Genomic DNA, 18548 nt, shown 5'->3' with positions numbered 1-18548 from the left:
CTGTGCGCCTCTAAATTTCAAGGGGAAGAAGGTTTTTTCTGGTGAAAAAGGTTCTGTCTCCCGTCCCTCGCAAGGGACGCCCATGCACTATAGAGGAAAGGGGACTAAGTACGTTAGTCACTACGGTGAGTAACTTATAACAAAGGTTGGTACGAAAACTCAAAGGAGGCGGTTAGTGCCCCAAGAGCAGATGGTTAGAGTGTAAAGAGGAGAGGACCCAAGCAGAACCTTGTGGAACACCAACAGTTAGAGGAGTGAGTTGAGCGGTGGTGTTGCTCAAGGAGACAGAGAATTGGTGAGGTGCCAGGTAGGATTAAATCCAGACAAGGGCTTCATCGCCGTCGCACTGCCTCAGGCTCTCTCAGCAATCAATGGTCTGTATCTGTAACCCTACAGTCCCTTCTCTTTGCACGTAAGAGCCACACTCTGGCAGCACTTATTGAGTAACCTGCACCTCTCAACCCTCCATGGCACTTCGCCCCTCTTCCCTGCACTTGCGAGATATGTATGACACAAGGCCTAGTAAGATCATTTGTCGTCCTTCTTTTTCACCCTCCTTGTCTTGTCGCGCCTAGAAACATTTATGTACAGGCGCGTTATGCCTCATATCATATCGCAAGTTCCAAGAGGAGATCAGAGTGATCAATAGTGTGAAAAGCAGCAGACAGGTCAAGGAGAATAAGGATAGAGGATAGGTTGGAGGGCTTATCAGAGGCGATGAAGTTGGAGACATTCATGGGGGCAGTTATTCATGAGAGCAGTTTCTGTGGAGTGACAGGAACAGAAACCTGCTTGTAGGGCGTGTCGAAGCTTGTATATGTCTCACAAATTGCTGAGATGGTTGAACACAACCCCTTTGAGCACTTTAGAGTAGTTCAAAAGGAGAGACATAGGATGAAAGTTGGCTGGTAAGTTTGGAACAGTCCCTTGCTTTTTTAGGAGAGCAATGAGCGTGGCTGTTTTGAAAATGAGGGAAAGCACGCAGGATCAATGGGCAGGTTGAAAAGTTCAGTGAAGCATCACTAAAGGGCCAATAGGCTTGACTTGTTGAGAAGCAAGAGGGTCTGATGGGGCACAAGAGGGGTTAGCCTTCATCAGTAGAGATGGGACTTCTTCAGTATTAGTGTTAAAAGAAAGATCGAGGCAGAGCATGATTTTTGAGTAGGCGGAGTGCAGAGTTTAGGAGGAGGGAGTGGGAGGAAGGTCAGGAGAGTGTCTCTAATTTTTTTAATTTCTGCAACGAAGTATTCACCAAGGTCATTAGCTGTGAGAATGCAATTGCTAGTCATAGGTTTAGGAGGAGTGAGTTTAGGGTGCCCTGTAGCCAGCAAGGAGGGTTGAAGTTAGTCAATGAGAGTGTGATAGATTTATTTTTTTGCTCTATCAAGAGAGGACTTGAGAGACTTTAAGGCAGAGTTGCATGTCGTCATGCGAGTGGGTACGCCTCCATTTGCACAGCAGCCAACGCATGTCTGTGCGGAGAGAGTGTATGAATGGGTTGACCTATGGTTGAGGATGCTGAGATTTAGGGGTGTAAGTTAGCCGTGGGAAGTGAGAGTAGATTGGATCCTATAAGTAGGGATTGGAAGCTGGAGGAGGCAGTGTTAGTGGAAGAGGCATCAAGTGTGTAGGAGGAGAGTGGGAACTATAGGTCAGAGAGAAAGGGAGCACTGACAGGTTTATATTTCCTTTTAGTAATCGGTGAGGCAGGTGGTGAGGAGAGGTCAGAAGTTTGGTAGCACATGGTGGAAACCATGGAGTAATCAGATAGAGATGGTGTAACAGTACTATTAGTGGCTGAGATGAATAAGAGATCCAAAGAGTTTCCCCCAGTGTTCGTAGGTATTTTATGGATAGAGTGAAGTGCATGGTCAATAAGAAGACGCTGAAGTTCAGCTTTCTGAGAAGTGGTTGAAGTCACCTAAGAGAACGAGGTCATGTTTATGGAAAGAGACTCAAGGAGTTGCCAGAGTTCATCAAGGAATGGTCCAGTGGGACCAAGAGGACGATATATGATGTGAACCGAGTGATGCAGAGCAATAGTACAGGTGCTGAATTCAAAAGGAGGAGGAGAGGACGTGCAATTGGAGATGTGAGGCGTTCAGGCGGGAAGAAAGTAGGTGTCCGACGCCTCCACCTCTGCCACTCAGAAGAGAAGAGTGAATGAGGGTTAGTTTGGAATCATGTAGGACCGCCAGAGTGGCAGATGGAGAAATCTAGCTTTCAGTGATAGCAAGAAGGGCTAGGGGGGGAGACGGGGTGTGAAAGTGGTCCGTGATAAAGGAAGTATTGTTGCCTAAAGATTAAGCATTCCAGAGTGCCATGTTCAGTTGATGCAGTAAGGAAGAGTAGTGAAGTTGATTCTCTGAGGAAAAGAGGTGGATCGGTGTTAGGTGAGGTATAGTTAGCTCGTTGGCTTTATTTGTTGGAAGTAGGTGAAAGACAGAAGTAATAGGTGTTTTTCGAGATGCAAGTATTATAATAATGATAGAAAAGGTTGACGTTGTAGTGTTATTGGCGAAAGCATAGGGAAAGGTGAGGAGATGAGCAGGAGTGAATGCCTTATAGGCGAATACCGCAGACTGGAGAGACAGCACAGTAATTGGCAAGCTTGTGGTACTCACAGCTGCAGCAGGTAGGAAGGCTAAGCGAAGGCAAACCGGCTGGTCAATGGTTGGTCTTCACCCTTCACCGTGCTTCCCTTAACTGGGATGCCCTGAGCTTGACACCTCTAGAGAGTTCGGAAGTGATGTCACATGCTCCCATCACATGATCATCTAGTCCATCAGTGGTTGCACTCTCTGATTTTTGTCCCTTGTGTTGCTAGGATGAGGCGATTACTTCTTGGTTTGGTGTTCCTAGAGGAGTCTCTTTGTGCCCTTTAGCTGGAGAGTGGGCCACCTCAAGAGTGTCGTAGGAAGTGATATCCACGATCCAAGATGGCCGCAGGACATGATGTTCTAGACAAAGTGAAGCCACAAATTAAAGTCTTTGTGGTTTTTAGCTGGAGAGTGGGCAGACAAATGCCTATTCCTGTGCAGGGTTTGAGTTGTGTTGCTCAAGACATTGCGTTATGGTCTCTGAGAAACAACCTATTGAAGGTATGTTCTGGAACCCCTGGCCTCCGGTGACAGTGGGCGCTGCACCCCTGGCAATTTTTTGGGAGCCCATCTGATGAACTTGGCAGTGAGTGGACTATGGTCTAGTTGAGTCTCGAATGCACATCAATTTGCTGGAGTTTGGGTGAGCAGGCTGGCACTGGTCACATGCCTCCCCTCTGTGAAAGGGAAATGTGTGCTCCTCCTGATGAACACGACAGTGACCATGCCCAACCTCAACAAGTTATTTGGCTTGGGATCTTTACCACTTTGCAGAGAAGCAATGCTACTGTGACTCCGGATGGCTTCTCATCGTACCATAAAGGAGAATGTTACTGTAGATGCTTTGAGCAGACAGACTTTGGCCTACCCCGAGTGGCAACTCTGCCAGGAAGTTATAGAGGAGATTTTTCTCCATTTGGGAACGTCTCATGTGGATCTCTTCACTCCCAGTGTAAACCTGAAGAGTGAGATGTTCTGCTCCAGAGAAGTTCCTCGGCATCGAGCTCTGGAGGATGCATTGACAGTTGACTGGACGTTTGGCTTCGTATTTGTGTTCCTGTCGATCCCTGTCATTCCGCAGGTTTTCAGGAGGCTGCGCCTTTTTGGGTCCACGTTGATCGCTCCGGACTAGGCCCGGAGAATATAGTACCCAGAGTTGCTAAACATGTCCATCTACCCTTCCTGGTGCCTTCTGTAGGTAGTGGATCTGCTCTTACAATCCAAACCTCTGCTGTCTGAACCTTCATGGCTGGCTGCTGATAAACTGGGATGCAAGAATTGGGACTTGTTGGACTTCTAGATGTGCTCCTCTAAGCTCAGGGGCCCACCACTAAGTCCATTTAGGCCTGCAGATGGTTTACTTTATTGGATTGGTGCTGGGAAAGGGAACTGTACCCTTTATCCCCTGTCTTGGATTTGTTGCTGTCTTTGACCGAATCAAGCATGCAGATCGGCACTGTGAAAGGGTACCTTGCCACTATCTTGGTTTTTAAGATGTCCACTGAACAAGGTTTTTATTTCACTATCGCACCAGTGATTCATTTCTTATGGGGTTTGTGTAATCTGTTTCCTCCATACCAGTTTGTGATTCCAAGGTGGGATTTGAATTTGGTGTTAGCGTTTCTTTTCCTGGTCACTATCACTTCCGCTAAGTGATCTCCTGGCATTATCTGTTAAACGTCTCTACTTAGTTTTCTCCAGAGGTCATAACATTGAGAGTGAGACCCTCTTTTCTTCCGAAAGTGGTCTCAGATTTCCATCTCTCTCAGAAGATCATCTTCCTATGTGTTTTTTCCTCGTCCACGTCCTTCCAAGGCTAAGGAATGGTCCCATGTGCTGGACCTGGTACAGGCTCTCAGCTACTTTATCTCTTGGACGAGGCGCATCAGGAAAAATTACCAGCTAAGCAGAACCTGTCGAGGTGGATCATCGCAGAGCTCTTTCTACCAGAGCGGTGACTGCCACCTCTGCCCTGCCTTGGACATCTGTTATGCAGCAACGTGGGCTTCTCGGCACATGGTTGCAAAGCCTTACTGCTGGTTTCTCTTTCAGCACAGGACGCCTGTTTTGGCAAAGCGGTCGTTCATAGTTTTCTGGTCTAGGTGGTGTCCTTTGCTCTCCTTTCTCCTCCAGATCCATGTACTGCAATGGGAGTCTATCGTAGATGTAGAATCCGTGGGTGGACGGAATCCATTAGAAGAACAAATTACTTGCCTCTCGGTAATGTTCTTTCTCATGTTACTCCCACGGATTCCTCATCGCCCTCCCAACCTGTTCCTCTTTGGTGGTTAGCTAGTACACCATTGGTGCTGCGGTCCCCTGGCATCAGAGTGCTGGGTGGAACTGAGGTCACGCAGCACGTCTATGTCTACCTGCCCCGACCTATCCAGTACAGGGAACATAAAGGAGCCCATGGTGGCAGAAAGATTTCCTGCGAACAGTTGTGCTGCAAATAGATTATCGTAGCTGAGGAATCAGTGGAAGGAACATCCATCAGAAAGAATGTTACAGAGAATTTAGTAATTTATTAATTTCCCTTAACTGTGGAATTGGTTTGCCTTCAAATATATTTGTAAGAAAGACTAGATGCAATAGATGGAAATATGTTAGATGGCATTTGTTAAAATCAGAATTTGAGCAAAAATATTTTCTCTTTTTGTTTAGATTATGATGTGCTCCATGTACGCTATTTGTAAAGTTAAAGCAATAGACCTGAGATTTAAAACAATTGTTACTGCATACAAGGACCTTCCAAACACAATCCAGGAGGTAAGAAAATATTTCCTATCCATCATTCTTATTCCCTACTCCTCACAAATCAAATGCCGTTTTTTACTGAGTAATTCTACAAAACATGTTTTAGAAGGATATATCTTACAAAGAGGTTCACTTATGAGGAAGAAGAGCAGTTCACAAAAGAAAGATTATTCAAACAACTACCCTCTTTACCGACATCCCACTCTAATATTGCATATCTTTACGTATGAGATACCTTGGAGAATTCGTATTCCCTTTGCTCTTGCCCTGTTTTTTGTTTATTTCTACATATGTGTATGGTGATTGCTTTACTTTTGATATGGAGATTATGGATGATATATAAATGGAAAGCTTCAGATTACTTGCAGTGCAAATCATTCCTACACTTGTTATAACACCAGGTATGGCACCGGCAGTCCCAAGTTTCACTAACCAAAAAGGGGACAGTGCCTCTCTTCTGTCATTTATTCTGTAATTTCTTTTGAGATAGCACGCAACCAGATTGTGCATTAAGGTATAAGTTAAACAAGTTTCAATGGATTGCTTTTCTCCCACAGATTTCTCATCTTGATAGATATGCCCATCCAGCTCTGCTGTTGAGAAACTTTTTCGACAGGGGACGTAGTGGACCTCTACTCGGCTGTCAATTGTCGCCTCTTCTTGCTGGGTGCTCGATCGTCTGCTCTGGATGTGATGTTGGGCGTTGTATAAATAAGTCACTATACCCCAAGCTAAAGTTCCTTTTTTCTGCATGCTTGCAACCTGCATCAGGAACACTCATTCGAGTTCGCTCAATGGTTTTCTGTCAAATTTGACATTTTTTCTTCATTTCCTGGACCGCAATGTCTACTCACCAGATTTTACGCTTCATAAGGTGCACAGATTGCGAGGCCACAATTCCAGTAAACACCGCCCCCCACAACGTCTGTCTGTGGTGTTTGGGTGCGAGCCATGACACAGAGGCCTGTGAGTCATGGTCTAAAATGTAACCGAAATCCCTACGTGAGAGAGCCGGGAAACTGGCTTTGGGCCGACCGTCAAAATCTCTGGTGCGGTCGCTCATTCGGTCTTCTGAGGCCGACACGGAGGCGTTCACCCCATATCCCCAGATCTTGAGTTCCAACAATGCCAACCTTACAACCATACTCATGCTAAATTCAGGGCCTTAGTGGAAACAGTAGTAGAAACGCCTGGCTTAAAAAACCTCTGCTGCACCCTTCGAGGGGTGTAAACTCAATGATATTCTGGACAAAGGTCCAACAGTTTAGCATAATATGCCGTTCAATCTGGCTATAGCTGATCCCCTTCGCCAGCATGGGGTCTGGCATGGATTCACATGCTCATGAATATTCCCCGTCAGGCCGGGAATCCTCGGTATAGAAAAAATCAATATCAGTTTCGTTTCTGATCTGTCTTTCTTAGTAGCAACCAATCACTGGTTTCTGGGTCATACTGCCCACAGCCAATGACTGCCCTCTCCCTAAGCCCCGACTCTGGCAGCCATCCTCCGATTTTTACCGCACGTTCAAGTGTTGGGAGTCCTCGTGCTGTAGCTCTCGAGCTTTTGCTGCGTTTTCGCACTTTTTCAGGAGAGTTTTCTCATTTTTCGGTTAAATAGAGCCTCAAGCTCCACCGTTTCTACATCCGATCAACGGGGACCCGTTTCGGAGTTTTCTACGCCCCTTAAGGGTGAAGATTTCGTCGAGTTATGCTTTTGGAGGATTCCTGAAGTTCCGAGGCCTACCCCGGACATGGCCCAGGAGAAGGGAAGCTCGACGCCCGGGAAGCTGTTCAGAACCTGCCCTGGATGCCAGCTTCAGAATGTGTTCAAGGAGGACGAGCCTTTGCTATGCCTCTACTGTCTCCATGAGGACAAGACGCACGTGGAGAAGGACTGTGCGTTTTGTGGGAACATGTCGGAGCGGACCAGGAAGGATCACCACCTCCGTGGCTGGAAGGGAAGAGCCTGTCAGGCGAGAAGAAAAAGAAGAAATCCGAGCAGTCTTCTAAGTCCTGTGAGGGCGCCCCGGCGACAGGGGCCCAACAAAAGGCCAAGCACCGTGAGTCAGCGGGCACCGGGAGTGCCGAACGGTCGGGCTCCTTGGCTGCCAGGCAGGGCGCATCCACGAGCCAACACTCTGGCTCGGGTAAGAGGAAGTCCGAGAACCCGGCGAAGCTTCTGGAGAGGCCCCGGTCGATCTCGAAGATTCCGGTAGAGGAGGAGCGAGGCTCGGACCCTCCCCCCAAGGTGAAGGCCCCAAGCGTACAGAAGGTGACGATGGCCTTAATTCACCCTGCTAAGACCTCGATTGAGGATGTCGCAGCGGCCCTGGCTCAGCCTGTGGAGGCTACGCCAGTGGAGGCGACCTCAGGATCCAGAGTCTCCCTGCCACCGCGGAGGGAATCGTCTTTCAGGCCCATTGAGAAGACCCCACGAAGTCCTTGTTGGAAAAGGAGGGGGAGGGGCTGGTGGCCATCGTGGATACGGACACGACCTCTGAAGAAGAGCTCATCGAAGTCGTGGAGGAGGCCCAGCCCATTGGGAGGGATCCTGACGAGGGCGACGACGAGAGCGACGGTGTCGCCGACGAGATTCCTCAAGAGCCCTCGCGCCGGTCGTTTCCGGTGCCGCAGGACACTTCGGCGGCCATTTTGTCAGCGATTCAGTCCTTATGTTCAGAAGTAAGGACAAGGTTGCCCCTCCCCCCGACAGAGGTACCTGAGCCAGACCCGACGGGGGAACCGGAGCCGGGAACTTCGGAAAGTCCACCGCATAAGAAGAGGAGGACGCATCCTCTGCCACCTTTCCCACCTCTGCGGCCTGCTCTGCCTTCCCCCCGGTCTACCCAGGGGGATGATAGAGGCACGGACACGGCTACGACAGGTACAGACGACGACGGAGGCGACAACGGGATGTGTCCCCCGTCGCACCCTGTTCGGGCGTCCCCACCCGACGAGATTGGATCCTTCCATGCCATGATTTCCAGGGTATCCGAGCTCTTCCAGCTCTGCCCAGAAGAGAAGGAAAAGGAAGGGTTCCTTTACCAACGGCGCAAGGCTAAAAGGAAGACGGTCCTCGCCGTATCACTTCTTGATGACATCTGGGATGAGGGGCTCGCCCTCCTTAAGAATCCTGCAACGGCGCCTGCAAAGAGGGACCGGTACGAAAAGAAGTACCGGGTCCCCGACGCTGCCCCCTTGTGCCTTCGGGCGCAACCTACTCTGGATTCGGTCATCTCGGCGGCGGCAAAGAAGAAAGCTGGGGGGGCATCGGCCTCGACATCAACTTCCCCGCCAAACGGCGAGGGCAGGAAGCTGGACATGACAGGACGACGGGTCATCTCATCCGCAGCGACGACTATCAAGGCGGCCAACACCCTGGCTATCGTTGCCCGCTACGACAGGGAGTTGTGGTTCGAAATCGCCCCTTTGTTGGACTTCCTTCTGGACGCCAAAAGGGCTGAGGCCCTTGAAATCTTACAGGAAGGTTAGATTGCTTCTGACAAAGCCATCACGGTGGCAACGGACATCGCCGACACCGGTTTCCGTCAGTTGGGCAACAGCGTTTCCCTGAGACGACGAGGATGGCTCAAGATGACGGATTTCCGCCAGGACGTACAAACCAAGGTTTTGGACATGCCCTTCGACGGGAACAACCTGTTTGGGAAGGCGGTTGATGAGTCCCTTCAGGCCATCAAGACAGACACGGAGACTGCCCGGGCACTGGGAGTGCTCCAACGACGACGGCCGTCCTTTCGGAGCTCCGGAGGCAGACAAGGTGCCTCCAAGGGATACGGCAGTGGCTCCTCGACTTACCGCCAGGCGGCAAGATCTTCATCTCAGGAAGCCTACAGGAGACGCGGCAAGTCAGGTGGTGCCCGTAGTCGTCGACAGGGAGGTCAAGGAGGCAAGACGGCCTCCAAATAAGATTGAACCGACCGTGGGGTCAGGCCCCCGCCGAAGCACCCCGGTGGGAGGCCGGCTGGCGAGGTTCGTCAGCGTGTGGGAGTCCATCTCCACCGACCGTTGGGTGCTGGACGCCCTGGCCCAAGGGCACGCCCTCGCGTTCCACCCGTGGCCAGGAAGGAAAATCACATCCCCCAACTACTGTTGGAAGTAAGGGCGATGCTCAAGAAAGGTGCCATTGAGCTTGTCCCAAAGAGGCTTCGGGGCTCCGGAGTTTACTCAAGGTACTTCCTCGTAAAGAAGAAGACGGCAGGATGGCGTCCCATCCTGGACCTGCGACGACTGAACAAGTACATCAAGGCACAGAAGTTCCGGATGGTCACCCTCCAGCACGTGCTGGGACAGCTGGAGGAGGGCGATTTCCTGTCGTCGTTGGACGTGGAGGGTGCGTACTTCCACATCCCCGTCCTAAAAAGACACAGAAAATTCCTCAGGTTCGTGGTCCAAGGGCAGGACCACCAGTTCAAGGCCCTCCCGTTCGGATTTAAGTCGGCACCCAGGGTGTTCACCAAGTGCCTCGCACCTGTGGCGGCGCGGCTGCGCCTGCAAGGGATCCACGTCTACCCCTACATGGACAACTGGCTCATCCGGGCAAGGACAAGGGAGCTCGGCGTGGAGCACACTGCGAAGACCGTCCAGCTGCTCACGGACCTGGGGTTCTCCATCAACTTTCCAAAATCCCACCTGGTCCCGTCGCAAGCCGCCCTGTTTCTGGGAGCCAAGCTCGACACAGTGGCGTGGCTGGCCTCGCCGTCGGAGGAAAGGACCAGGACCATCCTGGGCAAGGTGCAGCGTCTGCTGGCCACGGACATGGCCAGGGTAAGATCTATCGAGTCCCTCCTCGGGATGATGTCCTGCATTTATCTGGTGCGCCTTTGCAGACTTCGGATGCGCCCCTTACAAGAGTTCCTCGACGCCTGCTGGGTCCAGTCGACGGGCAGCTTCGAGGACAGGATCCCACTCAACGAGACGTTCCGTCAGGCGATCCGGTGGTGGGGTACCTGCTCTCATCTGTCGGCGGGCATGGACTTTCAGACCCCAGCTCACCAGGTGACGGGGACGACGGAGTGCCTCCCTGGAAGGTTGGGGAGCGCACTCCGAAGATCTTCACGCGAGAGGCCTTTGGCTCCCGGAGGAGAAGTCACTCCACATCAACATCTTGGAGCTCCGTGCAGTGTTCTGGGCCCTCAGGTCTTTCCTTCCGTCCCTCAAGGGCAAGGTGGTGAGGATCTTCACCGACAGCACCACCACGATGTTCTACATCCGGAAGCAGGGCGGAACCAGATCCCCTGCCCTATCCAAAGAAGCCCAGGATCTGTGGCATTGGGATGTCGCCCAAGGGATGTTTCTGGTGCCTTTTCATCTGGCAGGAATAAAAAACACCATTGTCGACTCACTCAGCAGAGAGCTGCGCTCGTGCACGAGTGGGAACTACGCCAGGATCAAGTGGATCGACACTTCCGACGATGGTGCGAACCCCAGATCGATCTCTTCGTGACGGCGACGAACTCCAAGTGCCGGAGGTTCGCCAGCAGGTTCACCCAGCCAAGGAGCATGGGCGATGCTTTCTCGTTCCCCTGGGACGGCCTATTTCTTTATGCATTCCCTCTGCTGCCGTTGCTGCTCCAGCTCATCAACCAGTTCAAGAGGTCCCGGTGCAGGATGATCCTTGTCGCACCGGCGTGGCCGAGACAGATCTGGTTCCCGGACCTTCTGGACTTGTCGGCGTCGACACCAGTCAAGCTCCCGACGGACGCGGATCTTCTCTACAGAGAAGGAGGAGCCATTCTTCAGTACAACCCAGAGTCGCTGAACTTGCAGGCCTGGCTCCTGCAGCACTAGAGTTTGGAGGGTACGACATCCCAGCCGACTGCAGAGAGGTTCTTGCAAAGGCCAGGGCGTCCTCAACTCTCAGGTGCTACGTACATAAATGGAAGAGGTTCTCTGTCTGGTGCCGTGCACAGAAGATTAACCCTCTGCGGATTACAGCCCCTCAAGTATTGCCATACCTACTGTCATTGGCCAAGGCTGGACTAGCTCACGCTTCCATCAAGATACATCTGGCCGCCATCTCACGATACACCAGAACTACGGGACGGGCGTCCTTGTGGTCTCATCGGCTGGTGAAGGAATTTATGAAAGGATTGTTCCGATAATTCCCGCCGGTGAAGGCCCCTGCCCTGGCGTTGGAGCTCAACGTGGTGCTCACCAGGCTCATGGAGACCCCATTTGAGCCTATGCATTCGGCACCGTTGAAGTTTCTGTCGTTGAAGACAGCATTTCTCGTGGCCATCACCTCCGCACGACGAGTGGGAGAGATCCAGGCCCTATCTTGCAAGCCACCATACTTGACGTTTCACAACACGAGGGTGGTGCTGAGGACGCACCCCTCCTTCATGCCCAAGGTGCCATCGGACTTCCACCTCAACGAACCCTTGGTGTTGCCAGTTTTCTTCCTGTTGCCCTTGTCGCCGGCTGAGAGGACTCTGCACTCGCTGGACGTAGCTAGAGCACTGAAGTTCTACGTGGACTGCACGAAGAGTTTTCGGAAGACATCACAGCTGTTTGTAAACTTTGGACCTGTGAATCAAGGGAAGGCTCTCTCGAAGGCTTCCATTTCCAGATGGCTCTCCGGCTGCATCATGCACTGTCACCAGTTGGCAAACCGACCGCTGCCCGGCCGTCCGAGAGCCCACTCGACCAGAGCGATCGCTGCTACCACGGCGTTCCTATCTGGTGTGCCCCTGCTCGACATCTGCAGGGCTGCGACGTGCAGGTCGACACACACCTTCACGAGATTCTACTGCGTCAATCGGGACTCCAGGGAGGAGTCCAGGGTCGACCAAGCAGTGCTGCGCAACCTGTTTGCTTAAGGTGAGCCTGGTGAGGAGGTAAGAGATGCTTAATGTTGAGATTTTTTTTTTAATGCTTAATGTTGAGCCTGTTCCCACCTGCCGTGGTTGTGCATGTGTATACTGCTATGTATTCTCTTATTCATGAGCATGTGAATCCATGCCAGACCCCATGCTGGAGAAGGAACAAGTTACTTACCTGTATCTGTTGTTCTCCAGCATGGGTCTGGCATGGATTCACATGCGAACCCTCCCACCTACCCCTCTGCGGCTCTTCACTTGGTCATACTGCCACTTTACGTGCTACCAAATCTGAGGATGGCTGCCAGAGGCGGGGCTTAGGGAGAGGGCAGTCATTGGCTGGGGGCAGTATGACCCAGAGACCAGTGATTGGTTACTACTAAGAAAGACAGATCAGAAACGAAACTGATACTGATTTTTTCTATACCGAGGATTCCCGGCCTGACGACGGGGAATATTCATGAGCATGTGAATCCATGCCAGACCCATGCTGGAGAACAACAGATACAGGTAAGTAACTTGTTCCTTGCCTCCTTATGACAGCACCCATGAACAATGCCTCCTTAAGTGCCAATTGCATGGGAAAATATAGGCCGGCAAGAGGAGATACTTCTTTCCTCTCCTCGCACCCTTCCCTAGAAGTGTTGGTAGTGCAAGCTGCCACTATCACCACCAAACCTGCAGCCTCTACGTCCGATCTACCTCCAGGAAGAGAGGGTAATAAACTTGACGCCATTGCCAAGGTTTTTATCTGAGGCAGTATTGCCTTAGAGGCCACTATTGTGGCTTTGCCAAATTTTTGTTTGGTCTGTGGAAGGCTGTAGAACAAGCCACTCAATTCATCCTGGAAGAGGAAATGCAGGATGGCTTTTATGGCTGGTGAGGGATGGGAAGGAGATGGCCAAGCAGTCGTTACAAACAGGCCTGCAAGTGGCCGACTGCGTTGGCCTGTCAATGGCACCGGTAGTAGTAATGAGAAGACAGGCCTACTTAACCTCTGGATTCTCTCCAAATGTCCATAACCAGCTGCTAGACATGCCCTTTGAGGGAGATATGCTTTTTGTACAAAAAAGCTGACTACTCTTTAGAAAAATTCAGAGTCACAAATCACTGCAAAGTCGCTGTGCCTAGCTGCGCAGCCGGCCAAGCCTGCCTTTAGCTTTGCCTCAAGAGGCAGAGGCTATAGACACTATGTACCCTATTGCAGGAAGCAGCAGATCCCACAATGTAGGGGCAGAGGCGTTTTTCGCATCCCAGAGGAGGCAGAGCAGCTTTTAGAGGCCAACAGTCAGCAACGGGGGGAGGCTTACCCTCGCTAGGCCTCTTTGATTTCCCCTCCCACGACTAACCAGTTAAAGGATGGTTGGCATGACATTGGCCCCAGTGGCAGGAGAATACCTCTGATGCCTGGGCCTTGCAGACAATGCGGTGAGGCTATTGCCTGCCCTTTTTAAGAAAGCCACCAGACAGACGCCCACCGCCTCCAACGGGGCAGGAGCTCAAGGAAGAGCTCAGAGCCCTGTTGTCGAAAGGGTGCTGTGGAAGAGGGACCTCACGATCAGAGAGGGTCGGGCTGTTATTCCTGGTATTTCTGGTGCCCAAGAAAGGAGGAGGTCTCTGTCCCATTCTGGACATCAGGGCTTTAAACAGGTTCCCGAAAAAGACAAATTCAGGAGGGTGACGTTGAGAGAAATTCTCCACGCTTTCGAACTTCTGGACTGGCTGGTGTCAATAGACCTACAGGCCTCTTATTTCCATGTGCCGATAAATCATAAGCACAGGAAGTTCTTAAGGTTCCTGATGGGGGACAAGCACTATCAGTTTAAAGTGCTGCCCTTTGGATGACCTCTGCTCCAAGGGTCTTCACCAACTCATGGCAGTAGTCGCTGTTCACCTCAGGAGATCCAGGGTCAAAGTATTTCCTTTCCTGGACGATTGGCTGATCTGGGGAAAGTCGGCGCGGTAAGTCTTCTCATCTGGAGCGCACTTACCTGCTACTGCACAGGCTGGGCTTCTCCCTGAACTTAAAGAAGTTCCATTTAACACTGTTCCAAAAGATCCAGTTCATCAGAGCAGTCCTAGATACTCGGATAGGGAAGCTTTCCCTCCCGAAGAGGGAGCCAACAGCATAGCACAGATGGTACATTTGTTCCGGAGCCATGCCACTTTACCAGCAGCTTCCTTCCTCTGCCTCTTAGGTCTCATGGCCTCCTGTTTCTTTCTAGTGCCAGAGGCCAGGCTGCAAATGAGAGCCCTTCAGTGGCTCCTAGGGGACCAGTGGGCTCAGTACCTGGGAGCGCTCGCGGATTCTGTCTAGGTGTCCAACCAAGTGGTCCACAACCGCCAATGGTGGGACAACAGCAGCAACCTTTTGGTGGAGGAACCCTTGTGGCCTCCTTGGCCTCAGACCTGAATGCTCACGGATGCTTCTCTGAAGGGTTGGGGGGGCTCACTGCGAGGGCTTGCAGGTGAGCAGCCTTTGGTCAGTGACTGAAGCCAGGTGGCACAACAACAGGCTGAAGTTGCGAGCCATCTGGCTAGCCCTGAAGGCCTTTGCCCCATCTCTCAAGGGGAAGCATGTCCTGACTCTGACGGACAATACGGTGGCCATGCACTACCTGAACAAACAAGGTGGCGTGCGCTCCCATCCCCTCGGCACAGAAATGATGCAGCTGCAGCTTTCTGGCTACTGGAGAATAAGATCTCGGTGTCAGCAGTTCAGTTGATCTGGTAGGGACAGAGAACAGTTTGTTGGATGCTCTGAGCATCAGGCAGAGCACAGTCTCACACGAGTGGGAAGTGTGCTAAGAAGTCCTGCAAGAGCTCCTTTCTCTCTGGGGTACCCCAATAGTGGATCTGTTCATCACAGAGCCTAACCGAAAGTGCAAACAATTTCGCTTGAGGGAACTCCCAGCGAACAGCGCAACGGGGAACGCGTTTCTGGTGGACTGGACTTTCCGTCTCCACTATGCCTTCCTTCTGATCTCTGTCATTGCTTGGGTTCTCAGGAGGTTGAGGAGATTTCGAGCAACCATGATCTTCATCGCCCCGGACTGGGCGTGGAAAACGTGATACTCTGATCTCCTGGATCTATCCATCTGTCTACCTCACTGGTTGCCTCGGCGTCCGGATCTCCTGACTCAGTCGGAAGGTCTAGTGCTTCACCCGACAACTGACTCCCTCAAGCTACATGCGTGGCTCTTGAGAGGATGAGGTATGATGATTGGGACCTCTCAGAAGGAAGAACGTGAGTTTTGGGTGGTTGCACGCAGACATCTACAAGGTCTCTTTGTGTGTGCAGGTGGAAAGAATTTAAGGCGTGGTACAGGGAACGCAAGATTGACCCCATCACTACATTGATGGAGTTCCTTCTTTCACTGGCCTCAGCAGTGACATTACAGTCAAAGGATATTTGTCACTCTTGTCTGTGTTCAAAAGGTCCCCGGACCAGGGTTCTTCCTTCACTATTCCGGTCATGGCCCAATTCCTGAAAGGCCTTCTCAGTACATATGCGCCAGTTCCTTTTATTGTCCTAGATTGGTTTTTACTTATTTGATGGCGGCTTCGTTCAAGCCCATGAACACTTGTTTCATGAGGCTGTTATCCCTTAAAACAGCATTTTAGTTGCATTCACTTCTCCCAGGAAGGTTAGTGAGTTGCAGGCGTAATGCTGCAAACCTCAATTTGTATGTTTCTTTCAGGAGAAAGTTTCTCTCAAAGTCAGACTTGGCTTCCTCGCTAAAGTTTGTGTTTCACCTTTCTCAGTGTATTGATTTGCCTGTAATTTACCCTCCACCCCATCCCTCGAAAGAGGAAGTGCGGTTCCACCGCCTTGACCCCAAAAGAGCTTTACGTTTTTATGCGGCTCATACATCTGAGTTTCGGAAAACTGACCAGTTCGTTGCCCATTCATTATGCCGTAAAGGTCTCGCCATAACCAAGCAGACCCTGTTGTGTTGGATTATTTTATGTATATCCAAATGTTACCAGTCGGCAGGCAGGGAACTTCCTCTGGACATCAGGGCACATTCTTCCAGGGGGGCTTCAGCCTTTACAGCCCTGCAGAGAGACAGCCCTGCAGAGGGGAGTTCCTATTCGAGACAAATGTTGTGCGGCTACTTGGTCGTCCCTGCATATATTTGCCAAGCATTACTCTTTACATATTGCACGTGGAGCAGATTTGGTAGAGCAGCTCAGCAAAATCTGCTTGTTTAATGCTTTCTGCCCTCCTCCATTATTCTAACTGCTTGGGGAGTCTATCAAGATGAGAAATCTGCGGGAGAAAAGGAATACATTGAAGAAGAAATTAATTACCGTAATGATCTTTCTATGGATTCTTCTCCCGCAGATTCCTCATTGCCTCTCCGATACATCCCTGGTCGGAAAGTCATTGTGGCTTAACGCTTCTGTCCAAGCGAGGAGACAACTGATAATGGATCTAAGGCGACCGCTTCCATCTTACTGATCATTTAAAAAAAAAAAATGTATTTTCTAATCTACTAATTCCGTGAGGTGTTCCACTTGGGAGGTATCAGTTTTCTGGAGGCTGGTTAGCCTCCCTACCATTGTTTTCATCTGCAGCATTCAGGCACAGGGGGGAAAAATGAGGAACTGAAGCATGGGGTGGAGTGGCGTGGTATTTATACAACTCCTGATGTCACGTCCAGAGCTGACGATCGAGCACCCAGCAAGACGAGGTGACGATAGATGGCTGAGTCGAGGTCCACTAGGCCCCCTGTCGAAAAAGTTTCCGAACAGCAGAGCTGTATGAGGATATCTATCAAGATGAGGAATCTGCTGGAGAAGAATCCATAGAAAGATCATTACGGTAAGTCATTTCTCCATCTATCATCTCGAAATTAGATTGACACTTAGTTCCACACAATTTGTTTTATTTCTACTTATGTGTTGAAAGTATTAAGTGGATTTGTTATGGTTGTATCTGGGGCCAGCCTGCCTCAGAATAAACATGGGCAGAAATGGCAACTGCAGAAATAAAACCAGTATCCTCATTCACAAGAGACAACTGAAAGTAAGCATCCCCCAAATAAGGCAGTAAGCCCCCCCAAATAAGGCAGTAAGCCCCCCACCCACAATGAGAGGCAATAAAGGACACACCCCAGGAGGGAATGAGACCACAACCAAGTGCGGGTGAAGTTAAAAGGTTTTTATCTAAATAGAATAGGGCATGCAAAGGACTCTGCAAATTCAGAGAGCGCTCAGTCTGACAATAGCAAAGACAGTCAGTTATATTACAAATACACGTCATGAATGAGGTAAGCTGTAGGGGCCACATGGTCTTGGGGATTGGATGGCGAGTTCTAGCTACTATGTGGAATATAGGTTCGATGCTTCATGATTGGCGGAGATCCACGTGGTGGCATCACAACGTGCTTGGTTCAGCTGGGCTGTTCGGGGTGGAGCTCTTGGGCGCTGGCTGTCAATGGAGATTCACCACAGTGGCTCTAGAAACTTGCATTTGTGGCCTTTCATACCCATTCATCACACTCATCTTTTAAACCTTCTAATACGTTAATATAATACCTGGGTAGACACAGGGAAACAATATAAGGCTGTTTCCATACATCATCATAAAGTTGTCAGGAGCCAGGGGTCCAGTCTCATGGGTCCAGGTATCCTATCGAGGGGCATGGGTCAGGTTATCTTCATCATTTTATTCTGTTTGATGCAGTAAATGATGACTCTGAGGGATATTTGCACAGGGACGGATAACTGCCTTTGTGGTCTGTTGGATTGGGGTGAACTGGGCTACCATTGGGTCAGAGGGGGCGCCTAACTGGCACCTCAAAGGCGGTGGGATTTAGGACCAGGTAGCTCATAATTCATTTGACCTGTCCATGGCGGTCTCTGACATGGGGGAAGCAAATACTTGAAGCGGGTCCAGCAGGAATGTGGAGAGGTGAGGCTGTGCTGCTCGAACACTAGCGAGCCCCTGTGGGCCTTGGCGGGAGGCGGGGGAGATGGCCTTGTAACTCTGAGCAATTCTCTATTCACAGGGCTGCACCCTATACCATTGAAGGAGATGAATACTAAAGCTGGGAGCATTAGGGAAATTACACATTTTTGCCGTTTACATATATTTACATTACTAAGTTCATGACAATGGATATTTTTCAGTATCACATGCAGTACATAACGTTAGCAGATCGAATACTTGCAATTTCATGAGAAAGGTTAACGAATAACAAACGTGAGGTAGTATCAGGTTGGGGCATATACTCAGGAGCATGAAAGCAACATGTTAATCTAACATTTCAAGTATACTACAAACTGATTCGAGACCTTATGTAGCTTACATGTAATACGACATATTTTGTCACATCATACACAA

General features: G+C 50.5%; 1 protein-coding gene across 3 annotated transcripts in view; it reads left to right on the top strand.

Annotated features, from left to right (window-relative positions):
- Nucleotides 1-18548, top strand: part of RB1 (RB transcriptional corepressor 1) — a 2466185-nt gene that overhangs the window by 1972908 nt on the left and 474729 nt on the right. For 2 of the 3 annotated variants that reach the window (XM_069639386.1, XM_069639388.1), the window contains exon 21: nucleotides 5265-5369. The exons of the other annotated variant lie outside the window; for it this stretch is intronic. In XM_069639386.1, coding sequence (XP_069495487.1) covers nucleotides 5265-5369 — 105 coding nt within the window. The remainder of the gene's footprint in view (nucleotides 1-5264; nucleotides 5370-18548) is intronic. 3 annotated transcript variants of the gene reach the window in all.

This window comes from Ambystoma mexicanum, chromosome 7q (assembly GCF_040938575.1).
Source record: "Ambystoma mexicanum isolate Mex_15411 chromosome 7q, UKY_AmexF1_1, whole genome shotgun sequence".
Taxonomy (NCBI): Eukaryota; Metazoa; Chordata; class Amphibia; order Caudata; family Ambystomatidae; genus Ambystoma; species Ambystoma mexicanum.
Note: the sequence above shows the minus strand (reverse complement) of the source record. Positions and strands in the feature narration are given on the sequence as shown.